The sequence below is a fragment of the Entelurus aequoreus genome, linkage group LG05 (assembly GCF_033978785.1).
Source record: "Entelurus aequoreus isolate RoL-2023_Sb linkage group LG05, RoL_Eaeq_v1.1, whole genome shotgun sequence".
Classification (NCBI taxonomy): Eukaryota; Metazoa; Chordata; class Actinopteri; order Syngnathiformes; family Syngnathidae; genus Entelurus; species Entelurus aequoreus.
Window position 1 is genome coordinate 64877760 of NC_084735.1, and position 13583 is coordinate 64891342.

The following is a 13583-nucleotide window of genomic DNA, read 5'->3' on the forward strand; positions in this document are numbered from 1 at the left end:
TTCCGGCTGGTGCTTTCAGAACAAGACGGTGAGTAACCACTTCCGGTATCAACTGAGCCCCGTTTCAGTTTATGAAGGAACATTTAAAATATTATTCTGTAGTTTCCTTAAATGGAAATATGCTTTGGCAACTATCTGTTGGGTATTTACCTGATATCAGATTATTCAAATATGGTACACGTCGGAAATAATAATAAGTATAATTTCCTTTTTTTTCCCCACTGCATTTAGAAAAAAATGCAACCATGTCGTTATTTTTAAAACACAATTTTATTTCTATTTTTCACAAAAGGAGTTGTGATGATGTTGTTTTTTTCAAATTAAAGTTTGATGCATGTGCATTATATGTCACAGCATGCAAAGATCCAAATGATGACCTGAAAGAAAGTGTACATGACTTAACCACAAATCTACAAGAAACAAACAAATGATACATGTATACAAATAATATTGAAATATGCAAATCTCCAAACCTATGGTTGGAAACTGTATAGGCTATACATACCTTGTTTGCTAGGTTGTTTGATTTAACATATAGAGGTAAGGAAGATAGACATTTTTGGGCCCGGGGGAAGAAATGCACATTTCCCCATCATTAAAAACAACACTCTCACCAAACTCGAACAGCTGAAACAAAAAGAGAATATCTTCAATTTAATTCCCTGCTTTACCTGACTGGAACCGTATTTGTGTGAGTGGTGAATACAGTATGTTTTAACCTTCTTTTGCAAAAGTTTATGCGTCAGCTTTATTAGTTTGGCACTTTGTGTTACTTTCAGGCTGCTGAGGAGTAATGTGGCTCTAATTAAAGTCATATCGGATCCTGGTGGCATACGAGGTCGTCCTGACAGTAGGCTCACGGCATCCTAAAAATATTTGGTGTTATTTGGAAGCATTTGACACAAAAAGCAATTGACTAAGTTATTAATGAGAAGATGTTGTTTGTGTTGTTACCTGCAACAGTGCCACGCTGTCATCCGCCCTGCTTCGTTCTGATTTTAACCGTGCACCTTCTACCATCAAAAGGGCTTTAAGGTCGACATCTCCCAAAAGAGTACAGTCGTCCAGACTCTGCTTTAACACCTGAGCCGTCTTGTCATGAATTTTATCTATACAAAGGCAAAACACGTATTTGTACACATTTTGTACACAATAAGATGCATATTGTGGGTGTGCGCGGGGTGGGGGGGACTACACGCAAACAGACTTGTATGTGGAGTTGCGGCATCAGGGTCCTGTGCTGCAAGGCAGCGGAACATAGCCACACGGCAACGTAGCCACAAAACACCTCCGACCCGCTCACTGGCCTCAACTGCTCTGGGGCAGTCTTCATGCTGCGCGCAATCTACGGTGTCCTGTTGACAACATAAACCACACATGCATCCATGCATTCAATCAGTTATGTGTATTCTTGTACATTCTACATGCTAACACTTTGAAATAGTCCCTCAGCCCCATACGATACTTCTACCTTTTCATTTTCAATCCCAGCAAGTGTTGATTTCTCGTGATCCAGTACAGGTGCTTTTAAGTCTTGCAGAAGCACCAGTGAGGCCACTGCCATTTCAGAGCTGAAAATGTTAAGCATGAAACAGGCATGATATTAAATAAGATAGCCATGTGAACACAAACAAGGCCATCATACCTCAGTGCAACATGTCCTTGCTGCATATAGAGATTGGCTTTGAGTAGATTGGCCTCTATTTTGAATTCCAGGTTCTCAATTTCACTGTGGGACGGAGATGGGAGGTTTTGCAATATGGAGTCCAATTGGAGGTGAGCTTCTTCCAGCAGGAGGTACTGAAGCAGAGGAGAGGGCAGTTAATGACAGAAAATGAAGTAAAGTAAAGATCTGTAAAAAAAAAAAAATCTTACCTTTATCCTTTCTGGTGTGAGATTTTGCTGTGAAGCAAATAGTACTCTCGCTTTTGTTTTTTTGTTCTCCTCAGAACTTGTTTGGTTTTGTTCATAGTTATCAGCATTTCCTGTGTAACTAAAGTTAGTAAATGTTCTTTCTTGTGGATCTGGCTCAGGAGGGCCTTGCACAGTGCTGCTGAGCGTCAGGATGAATTGAACAATTGCAAGGTTAAATCGGAGCCCCAGTGTGGATCCGAAAAGAGTGCTGACCTCTGGAGAAAGCTCAGAGTTGAAAAGCTCCTCCAATGCCTACCAAAACATCACAAACAGAAATACTAAATAAAAAATGTTTTAACAACGTTTAACGTTGTAGGTGTAATACATTGCAATAGAATGAATACAATGCTTGGAGAAAAGAAAATACAGTACCCGAACATTGTCCAGAAGTGGCCTGTTGTTTTGAAACATCTTCCCAGGCTGCAGAACGAGCATATTGCATTATTAGGCTTATTAGGCTCAGTTAACTAAAGTCACAAGAACAAGATTGTAACTTAAGGTGCATCTGACAACATGAGCATGATATTCTCTTATGACTCAAATAAAGAGTAAAGCGGAACGAAAAAAAGTGAATACTTGAAGGAACTCATTAGTGATGTAACGTCCATTAGGGAGAAGAATCCCCACTCCTTGTGAGAGCTTCAGTGCCTCCTTTATGGCCTCAGAGAAGAGCCATAGTTCAGTGAGAGTGCGGATCTGCAGAAAACACCACCCAAGTTTAAAAAAAAAAAACTATCCCCCAAAAGCACTACACAGGTCTAAAAAATGCTGACCTTTAGAATTTTGCCCTCAATTGTGCGTTCAGCGTCTCTGCATACAGTTCTGACAAGATGCTGATAAAGGGCTAGCATGGGCAGAAGCTGAAATTAAATTACAAACTTTATTCAGCACTGTAATTATACTCTCACTGGGCACTTTGTTAAGCACACTTGCTCTAATGCACTGATTTTATGTCTCTAAAGTAGCTAAAAAAAACTTGTCAGCTCAACAGGTAATGTTGGGTGTAAAGTATGGACAATTTAGCACAGGTTGTTACCGCTATATGATAGCCTGCGATGTACAGCCACTGGCAGATAAAGTTCAGGCTGGCGACAGTATTCCCGAGGTCGGCCCTGTGATGTTCTGAGAAAAGGTCAATCCCGGGGAGCAGTTCATCTCCGATGCTGTATGAAGCATACTGGAGGTCATTGAGGGGGTGAGCCAGGGAGCAACACAGCACACACTATAGGGAAGATGCATATAGGATATGTGTAAAAAAGCCCCTCTTAAAAGAGTAAAAAAAAATTGTTTAAGTTATTTTTGCCTGTCATGAGCAAAAACGTCAAACTTGTCCTGGTAAAATTTCTTTAAATAAGACATATTTAAGCTTTAAAAACTTAAAAGTGATCTTGAAATTAGCTAATAAAACGTATTAGCTATACTTACTAGTATTATGAAGTTCTGTGTCTTATAACAAACTTGTGATCCACAAAAGTAGTATTTTTTTCCTCATAAGATCTATTACCTAAAAAAACAAGTTATTGTGTCTCACGGGAAAAATAATATGTAGGGGATTGTGACTTGTAATAAGATTGTTTAGATATTTTGACTAGAAATTAGAAATATATACTTGGTGAGATTGTGAGTTTTTTAGTGTAGGAAGAAAACTATTGCGACATAAAAAAGTCAAGTATTTACCTTAAAAAGGTGAGCAGATAAGAGCGAGCACATGGTCCTCTGGCCGATATCTGAAGTTAGAATATACCTGTAGATGGACGCACAAACACATGATGGGTCTCACAAAAGTAACTATAAAACCCTCACATTTCAGTAATCAATAATTCTCAAGATAAAATATGATACTTGGCTAACCTTTAGAGTGGTCAGTGTACAGCTTGTATTTACGATCCCCCTGGAAATGAGTCAACACAAAGCCATTATTGTCTGAATAGGTGGCAAGGCAAGTGAGTAGAAAAATAATTGTCTTGCCTCCATTCAAGCACAGAGGTAGAAGAGATATGGTTTCGGGCTGTATTATTGCTGCCAGGGTTGACTCGGGATTGCAGTTTTTTGAGGGAAATTCTAACATGTAGTGTGACATTCTACACCAAAGCACAATCCCCTTCTTTCAAAAACTGCAGGGGGCAGGGGGACTTCCACTACCAGGGGTGGAAGAGGTTCCCATTACAAAAACTGAAGCTCTGGTAAATTTCATGCCTGTGAGGATTAAGGCAGCGTTGAATAAAATAGTGCTCACACCAAATAAGGATTTTTTGCCCGAATTTACACTGTTATCTTTGATGAGTTCTGCTTCTAAATATCACAGTATATTACAGAATTTATGTGAACCACAGATTCCCAATTACAGCTACACTCGTGCAACCCCGGACCATGGTTGACCGTAGTCAAGACACAATTATCTTGGGACTCACTGGTATTACCAGTTATTCAGACGAAAATGGCTGTGTTCAGTCAATATTCAGAGGATAGTAAATACAGAGTGTTGTACAAGCTCTACACAGACTACTCTAAGCATATCAAAGTTTTATTTCAGCTTATTGTCCCTTGAGAAGATAAAAACAAATGCTAGGGGTGTACTAACTTTGGTGACGTACTGCACTGTATGTTGCTAACATAAAAAGTCATTAATAAGAAATATCACAGGAACCTACTGTGCAATCTTAGCAGCAAGCACCGCTGCCTGTAAACATCCCCAAATGCCAGCCTGTTTTAAAGTTTGTTGCAGTGTGCCACCCCCGAACGTTGCCCCATCCCATCGATCTATCACCTCTGAGCTCTGTAAGGCAGCATCAACAGCTTTACTCCAGCAAGTGTGTGCCATCCTAGAAGTAAGGAGAAAAAAAACAGTGCAATAATGAAAAGCTGGCAAACTCTGTAACCTAGTTTGGGCTGCATAATTGCAGGAAAGAGGCAGGGTACAATAAACGGCTTGTTTCAACATGCACACATTCACAGACTTGGGAGAAAATAGACTGCAGACCGTGGGTTTCCATCGTAGAAATGCAGGTTTCCCATTTCATGCAGTGCAAATACTCTGAGAGATTCTTGGCTCTTTGTCTGGAGATATTCTAGGTGAAGTTGGCAACGAACAAAAAAAATATTGCAGAACTTAACTGTCCACCATCTTTAAATTCAAAGTTTTCGGCAATAGTAATTTCCAGGTATTTTGTGATCTTACTTGTGGATGCAATGTATGTAGAGATGACTTTGGGCAAGTGGTCGGGGCTTATAGGGATATTGTAGAGAGTCTTGGGAGTAACATAGTGGTTGTCGATCAGGTTCCAAGGCTGGATGTTTGGTGTGGCCATTAGTATGGGATTAAAATCAATCTCTCCTGGTAAGCACTCTTCACTTTCAAAACCTGCTTGTTTATTGGCAAGGTGCAGCAGCAGTAAAGATCGACTATAGCGGAACACTTGGAGACAATGTGGTACTCTCTCAACAGACTGACGGTAATAATGCAGAGTGTTCTCCACATCCAGTGGGACACACACAAGGGCCTGAGAGCGCTTCATCTCTGCATCTTAAGACACACAAAACACAGCGGGCGCATTAAAAAATTACCGCGGTAAAAAAAACATGGCATGCTTTATTAGTGTTCTAACCTATGAGCTCAGTTTCATTCGGGGCACTGGCGTCCGAAGCATTGTTGTGGCTTGATGGGCGCCGAATAAGATGAGGTACCCATCCACTGAACAGCTGGCAGCCTGCATAAGTCTTGTATGTTATCTAAAACATCAAAAGGGATGCTTTAGATTGTATACTAGCTAACTACAACTTCAAAATGATGAGGTGTTACCTCTTTGTTAGTGAACCAATGGGTTTTCACATGGTGTGGTTGTGGGACCCTTGGCCCTCTGTTGTTACTAATCCTTTCAAGCAGCTTCTTCTGGGCCAGGACCAAGAGGGGAGTCACTGTCAAGGCGTATCGGTCACTAGGATGTCACAGGACAGATTTACATTTAGTGTTGTTATTCAGTACAACTTGTTTTGTGACCTCAGAAGGGACAAATAACATACTATAGAAGAGGTTTCCAAAGTGTGATGCACACCACCCCCTACATCAGGGGTGCAGAAACTTGAGAAAAATATAACTTTTTTTTAAAAACTTATAAAAACTTTAGTTTTGTCACAAAATAAGCGTCAGTAAATAACTTTGAAAACCCCATGCCACAGTTTATTTCTGTCATCCCGCAACATACTAACTTTTTCCATTGTTTTCTATTAAAAAAAAGAAGCAATATTAGATGTATTAGGTGCAGGTGTCAAACTCAAGACCCAGGGCCAGATATGGCCAGCAAAAGCCTGGAAATAATGTGCGTCAATAAAGAAATTAATCTTTCTTACTAAATGTTTGTTTTTTTAATTTTGACAGAAAAAAATGCATGTACTGCTAACTTTAAAGGGGTTATAATATGATTTTTCTTCTACATTTAAAACACTTCCTACATAACATATAGTGGTGGTTCTTTGGTCAAAATTTTGCATAGATTATGTTTTACAGATCGTTTTCAAGCAGCTTTCTTTTTTTTGCAAATATATTTTATTGAATTTTACAGTTAAAATCACATTTGACAATCATATTTTGCTCACTCAGACCCTTCATACATGCACACATCCACTCATCCACACTCACATGCATGCTTGAGGAGAGAGGTGCACTTGGGCTTTAACAACTCAAGGTTTACAGTATAGATTCCCGGGCACGGCCACCGCTGCTGCTCACTGCTCCCCTCACCTCCCAGGGGGTGAGGGTGATGGGTCAAATACAGAGGATAATCTCACCACACCTAGTGTGTGTGTGACAACCATTGGTACTTTTTAGACATTATTAGAAAAAGTACCCAGATATTGTATATATCCATCCATCCTGCACTGGCTCAGGATCAGCAGACGATCCAGACCATAGCCTTTCAAATAGCTTTCTGAACGTGGTTTTTATGGGCAGTTTTATTTACCTGCAGTTTTATTTACCTTACCTACTTCAACAGCATTTTCTTTCCGCTATCTTTGTTTAGGTTTTAAACACTTCCATAGCGATTTTACTGACAGATGAAGTTCAAACTACACTACCGTTCAAAAGTTTGGGGTCACATTTAAATGTCCTTATTTTTGAAGGAAAAGCACTTTAAACTAGTCTTAACTTCAAAGAAATACACTCTATACATTGCTAATGTGGTAAATGACTATTCTAGCTGCAAATGTCTGGTTTTTGGTGCAATATCTACATAGGTGTATAGAGGCCCATTTCCAGCAACTATCACTCCAGTGTTCTAATGGTACAATGTGTTTGCTCATTGGCTCAGAAGGCTAATTGATGATTAGAAAACCCTTGTGCAATCATGTTCACACATCTGAAAACAGTTTAGCTCGTCACAGAAGCTACAAAACTGACCTTTCTTTGAGCAGATTGAGTTTCTGGAGCATCACATTTGTGGGGTCAATTAAAGGCTCAAAATGGCCTGAAAAAGAAAACTTTCATCTTAAACTCGACAGTCTATTCTTGTTCTTAGAGATGAAGGCTATTCCACAAAATTGTTTGGGTGACCCCAAACTTTTGAACGGTAGTGTATACGCTACTTTGTCTTAGAAATGGCAACAGCGGAGGATGCATGTGCATGTACGAGCCATCATGCCCCACAACAAGAGGATAGCGAAAAATACATTAATTAACTACAGCGTCGGGCGGCAATGGCAGACCCGCACAAAACACTCTGGGTAAATATATACCATAAATGGATAATCCGCTGACGTCACACTTGAAAACAATTCCAAAATTCCAAATAGCTCGTTTGGCGGAAGTGTGAAGGAAGGCAAGTTTATTTTATAAATATCTCTGCAATGCCTCCACAAATTGAATTCAACTTTTTGGGACTTAAGCAGATCCCAAATACACAACAGCAGGTACCAATAGGTAAGAAAAGTTGGGTTTTGCATAATAGGGTCCCTTTAGATTCATTATCTGGTTATGCAACAAACTATTAGTATTAATATTAACAATGTTCCAAACATTTTTTTGTCAAAATAAAAATACTTAAATAGCTGCTAGTCAACCTGAAGCAAGTTATTCATCAATTTGTACATGAAAAAATATGATCAAATGCATAGGCAATCGTGTAATAATACCATGAGTCGATTATACAATAATATTCATATATATTTACTGTTACAAGTGTGCCCCTGAGGGCAGCCATAACTGCGATGTGGCCCGCAATGAAGACGAGTTTGACACCCCGACACAGAGTTAGAAAACCGAACCAATACAAGAGATATAAAAAATGTTGCCTTTACAAATATAATAATTAGTTTTTTTTAAAGATACTACCCAGATAGATTTGCATCATATTAAGAGGCACTTCAAATATTTTTAAATTAAAGTAAAATGTTAGAAATACCACTTGGTATTGTGTAATAAATGCAGTGCAATGACAGTGCTATCATAAAGTTAAATTAATGTGTTTGCGTTCAATAAGAGCAATACAGTACTAGCGTTTTTTCAAAGCATATTTTTGATAAAACTTTTGAATTGTGCTTAAAGCCAGATCACAGCTAGAACATTTCATTTACCAGGTGCATGAGTTGAAAAGTAAGGCAAAGTGCGCTAGGTGTTCCCATTTGCCCCAGTCATGGAGCAGCTCAAGAGTGTGCAACACCAAGGTGCGAACCCAACGCATGTCCACCTGGGTGCAGTCATCCAGTGGGGCTGTGAAAGAGAGATTGAGTTCCAGTTCCTCCTCGGTTACGTTGTCATACAAACGCCACAGCTTGAGGTGACAATAAATGGACGGTTATAATTGGAGGAAAACAATAACATTAATTTTGCTTTGCATGACACTTACTCCCAATCTGCTGAGCATGTCAATGATAAGATCTGTTGCATGTACTAATAGAGGGGTGAAAATATTTTGCAAGTCCTCCAATGAAACCACGAAGGGAGGTTGAAGCTGAGTAGCTGTCCGCTCTAAAGCTATAATTCTGCTGCTTTCTTCCCACACAGTGTGACACACTTTCTGCAGGGTTGTCCAGTGACTTCCGCGGTGGGCCAACACCTGAAAAAAATAAAAACAGCACACAAATTATCAAAATGAGTGGCTACAATGTGTAATTAACAAACTATACCATAGCCCTGCGTAGATACAAGGCAGCTTTCTCCAGCGATTCCAATAGAATTTTACAAGCCGTTCTCTGCTCCTCTAGCTTTTGAGAGTTGTCTCGGGACCAGTCAAAACTCACCATAACAGAACCATCATCTGCTGACAGAAAGTAATGGCAAAAAAAATTCCTTTCATTCAACAATCCCCAATGTGTGCTAGTTTACCCACCATCCTTGTTATCCCAGTCTCTGTTGGACGTGTCATCTGACAAATTAGAGTCTGAAGAGTTTAAAGAAGGTTCGGGTTTAGAGATAGGCGGTTCCCAGGAGTGATTCTTTATCAGAAACCCAGAGTTGGCCAGAAAGAAACTTGATGGATTTAGGTGACTGTATCTGAAACACAAAGCACTTAATTTATTAGATGCATTAGCACAATCCAATCAGAACTGATTTAAGATATGGACTGAACATCATACTGAGGGGTGTTTCTTTAAACAAAGTAATGAATAATAAATTATAGGAAGTGAGAAGTATGTGTTAGGGATTGACATATTATCGGCCAGGCCGATTATCGGGGCAGATATTTGGCATTTTGAAGTACATCAATATCGGTATTGGCTGAGATATATATATCTATATATATATATATATATATATATATATATATATATATATATATATATATATATATATATATATATATATATATATATATATATAGATATATATTATAACGGGACAAGCGGTAGAATCTGGATGGATTTTTTTTAATACATATTACTAAAATAAAAATACATCAGCAAATACAATATATAGACATATGATACCAGTATTTAGTATTAAAAAATAGTCGTATGTAGAGAGTAAGTAAGTTAGTAGTAATGACCTGTGCTCCTTTCTGTAAAGGACCGCCACCTCTGCCCATTTCTCCCCTTGCTGATCGCCTACAGCACATTTCCTCGGTTTAAAGAACTTTTCAGAACTTCCATTTTTTGCCGGAGATTTCAGTTTTTGTCCTTCTTTCCTGCAGTCTTTCTCCTGTTTTGTGTGTTTTCGTAACTGCAGTGATTGCCTTCGTCTGCAACACTCGCAACGTGCATGGGCTCTTTAGAGGAGCGCGGCGAGTTTTTATGTTCTGTGATTCAATCAAATAACAACGCGACATAGATGGACATGACAGAAAATACATATCTGCCAAAAATCCACACTTTGTGTAAATTGACAAATAAGAGACTTATATAATACGTAAAGAAAGTTAAAGTTAAAGGCCTAACGATAGTCACACACACACTAGGTGTGGTGAAATTATCCTCTGCGTTTGACCCATCCCCTTTTTCACCCCCTGGGAGATGAGGGGAGCAGTGAACAGCAGCGGTGGCCGCGCTCGGGAATCATTTGGTGATTTAACCCCCAATTCCAACCCTTGATGCTATGAGTGCCAAGCAGGGAGGCAATTGCTCCCATTTTTATAGTCTTTGGTATGACTCAGCCGGGGTTTGAACTCACGACCTTCCAGTCTCAGGGTGGACACTCTAACCACAAGGCCAGGGGCGGAAGAGCAGGCAGCAGCTAATTTCTGTAACATTTAAATGATCAGCCAGCTTAAAAAAATGTCTCACTTACAAGCTACATGAAGGATCCCAAAATTGGTTTTATTGAAATGTTTGCAATATTTAGAAATCATATATTTCATATCAATCATACTATTTAGAAATCAGTGATGTAAATTGTGATACAAATTGAGAACAGGAAGTGAACATTAGTAATTGTGAGTAATCGCTATGAAGTGGAAAAGGGGTCGGATTAAATAAACTTTACTTATTCCTACACTCCTTTTCGGACATGTAGTAAAGAGAAATGAAAATATGTAAAACATGTGATGTATCATGGTGAAACTGAAAGCATGTTCGAAATAAACTACAACCTACAAACCAACCAACCTATCAGGTTGGTTGGTTTGTAGGTTGGTTTCAGGGTCCCTCGCAAGGAAACCTTACAAAGTATTAAATATATAAACTGCAATAAAATTGTATAAAATTTAATCGATGGCAAATTATTTTGATGTAGAAAAATCCCATATCACTACCAATTTTCAAAGGAAATTTCCCATATTTTGAAATTAAAATGTTGATGCTCCTCTTAGACCAGGGGTCTCAAACTCAATTTACCTGGGGGCCACTGGATGCAGAAACTGGGTGAGGCTGGGTCGCAAGAAAGGATTTCTTAAAAAAAATCTAACATGCACTTTTTAATGAATTTACCTTCTTTGAATGGCTTTCCCGCCCTAGCAACCATCTCACTCACTATGTAGCTGGCTTTGACTGCTGCATCGCTCTTTTCGCTTGCTTTCTTGACGAAATCTTGTTGCCTCAGTAGACTGGTTTTAAAATTTGCAACCCGGTTCATTCTCTCATCTCCCTGGTATTTTGTATACTCCTCAGCATGTCTCGTTGTATAATGACGTTTCAAATTGTATTCCTTGTGCACCGCAACTTTCTCTGTATCAACTACAGAAAAGAGCTATAAGGATTATTCATAAAGTAGATTACTTAGAACACACTAACATATTATTTATTAATTCGGGTTTATTGAAATTACAGGAGCTAGTAAAGTTACAGACATTATGTGTCATGTTTAAGGCTAAAAGTAAAACATTACCAGCAAATTTACAAAAAATGTTTGTCATCACTTCTGAGAATGAAGAGCATAGATGAAAAGGTCATTTCCAACATCAGTATTCAAGGACAACTTTAAAACAAATGTGCATATCAGTGGTGGGGTTTAAACTATGGAATTCTCTATACAATGAGCTAAAAGATTGTAAAAATATATTCCAATTGAAAAAATATATAAAGACAGAACAATAAGATCATATGGACAGCCATAAGTGTTTACATTTTGCTTTATATTTATTATTTTACTTATTTTTTGCCTGGTTTTGTATTTGTTTTGTATTATCCCGTGAGGTGTACTTTACTTCTTTTGTGTTTTTTTGTTCGGTTTGTACATCATGAAGTTTTGCACTTCTTGTGTTTTTGTAAGACTACGTATTATGTTGAAGGGGGCAGAAAAATATTAGATTTTTCTTCATCCTGCTCCTTCTCAGGCATTGGTGTGTAAATGTATAGTTGAATAATTGAGGTATAATTGTCTATCGATAAAAGATGCACATCAATGAAGGAGATAAATAAAAATGAAATTAAATTAAATGAAATAAGACACGTCGGGGTGCCCCCTGTGCTCAACAAAGAAATATTGCATCAAAAATTGTCTCTGTCTGGAGCCAACGGGAGGCGGGGGGGGGCTCGCCGTGGAGTTTACAGTTACGGTAGCACAATTAGCCCCGAACGGGCTAACATCACCACTAACGTGTTACACGTCTGATTCGCCCAGCGACTCTCTGTCGGAGTATCAGCGCTGGGGTCCAGTGCACCACACTTTTGTATTGTCGCTCACTCCTTCGGCGGAGTGCTTTGGAAGCTACTGGAGCGCTAGTCTTCCCCGCCCAGACTGTTTACAACGGGGGAGGGAGCGAGCAGGCGGGCGAGCGAGGGAGGCAGGGAGGGAGGGAGGAAGAGTGTGTGCGGGTGTCGTGGAAAAGCGGCAAAATGTTTCTCTGCTTGCATCACGCAAGTGACGTCAATGCATACTTGCCAACCTTGAGACCTCCGAATTCGGGAGATGGGGGGGTTGAGGTGTGTGTGTGGGTGCGGATGTTCTCCCGAAATGTGTTTGTCATTCTTATGACGCATATTTGTAACAGTGTTAAAAAATAAATAAAATATGACCACCCTCAGTGTGACATGTATGGCTGTTCCTCAAGTATGTCTTGCAATAACTTGCGTGAGTCTGCAGAAGCCTCATATAACATGTGTCTGGGCCGGCACGCTGTTAGTATGGAGAAAAAGATGATGCAGTGACAATTTTTAGTGGACACTAAAGGCAGTGCCATCACAGCATAATAATAATAATAATAATAATACCTGGGATTTATATAGCGCTTTTCTAAGTACTCAAAGTCGCTTTACATGTTAAAAACCCATCATTCATTCACACCTGGTGGTGGTAAGCTACTTTCATAGCCACAGCTGCCCTGGGGTAGACTGACGGAAGCGTGGCTGCCAATTTGCGCCTACGGCCCCTCCGACCACCACCTATCATTCATTCAACATTCATTCACTGGTGTGAGCAGCACCGGGGGCAAGGGTGAAGTGTCCTGCCCAAGGACACAACTGCATGATAAGAGGCGGGGAGCGAACCTGCAACCCTCAGGTTTCTGACACGGGCGCTCTACCCACTACGCCATGCCGCCATGCCCTCGATATTGTTGAGTGCCTTACACCACACCGTGATTGGTAGATTCCTTCAGCTCCGCACGCAACGCTGTCAAGCGCCATTCATTTAAAACTCGCGGGCCGCACTAACATTAAACTTTCATACTAAGGTGGGGGCCGCAAAATAACGTCTCGCGGGCCGCAATTGGCCCGCGGGCTGTGTGTTTGAGACCCCTGTCTTATAGACACAAGTAATAAAGGGTGTTTGTGATATCGTCTGATTTTTTTTTTTGCTATGTTAA

At 39.7% G+C, this 13583-nt stretch overlaps 1 protein-coding gene across 5 annotated transcripts in view; it reads right to left on the reverse strand.

The window, feature by feature from the left end:
• Positions 1–157: 157 nt before the first annotated feature.
• Positions 158–13583, reverse strand: part of LOC133650897 (cilia- and flagella-associated protein 54-like) — a 37006-nt gene continuing 23580 nt past the window's right edge. For 2 of the 5 annotated variants that reach the window (XM_062048641.1, XM_062048640.1), the window contains exons 34-55: positions 9237–9400; positions 9034–9164; positions 8754–8963; positions 8482–8678; positions 5714–5849; positions 5520–5643; positions 5093–5437; positions 4895–4982; positions 4566–4736; positions 3592–3658; positions 2951–3136; positions 2688–2774; positions 2491–2610; positions 2287–2334; positions 1876–2166; positions 1646–1800; positions 1472–1571; positions 1208–1355; positions 955–1109; positions 720–866; positions 506–627; positions 158–377 (exon numbers count right to left, since the gene is read on the reverse strand). In XM_062048641.1, the coding sequence (XP_061904625.1) occupies positions 514–627; positions 720–866; positions 955–1109; positions 1208–1355; positions 1472–1571; positions 1646–1800; positions 1876–2166; positions 2287–2334; positions 2491–2610; positions 2688–2774; positions 2951–3136; positions 3592–3658; positions 4566–4736; positions 4895–4982; positions 5093–5437; positions 5520–5643; positions 5714–5849; positions 8482–8678; positions 8754–8963; positions 9034–9164; positions 9237–9400 (3184 nt within the window). In that variant the 3' untranslated portion in view covers positions 158–377; positions 506–513. Of the gene's footprint in view, positions 378–505; positions 628–719; positions 867–954; positions 1110–1207; positions 1356–1471; positions 1572–1645; positions 1801–1875; positions 2167–2286; positions 2335–2490; positions 2611–2687; positions 2775–2950; positions 3137–3591; positions 3659–3765; positions 3806–4565; positions 4737–4894; positions 4983–5092; positions 5438–5519; positions 5644–5713; positions 5850–8481; positions 8679–8753; positions 8964–9033; positions 9165–9236; positions 9401–13583 lie in introns of those variants that run through there. The other 3 variants (XM_062048642.1, XM_062048643.1, XM_062048644.1) reach the window with 3 other exon arrangements.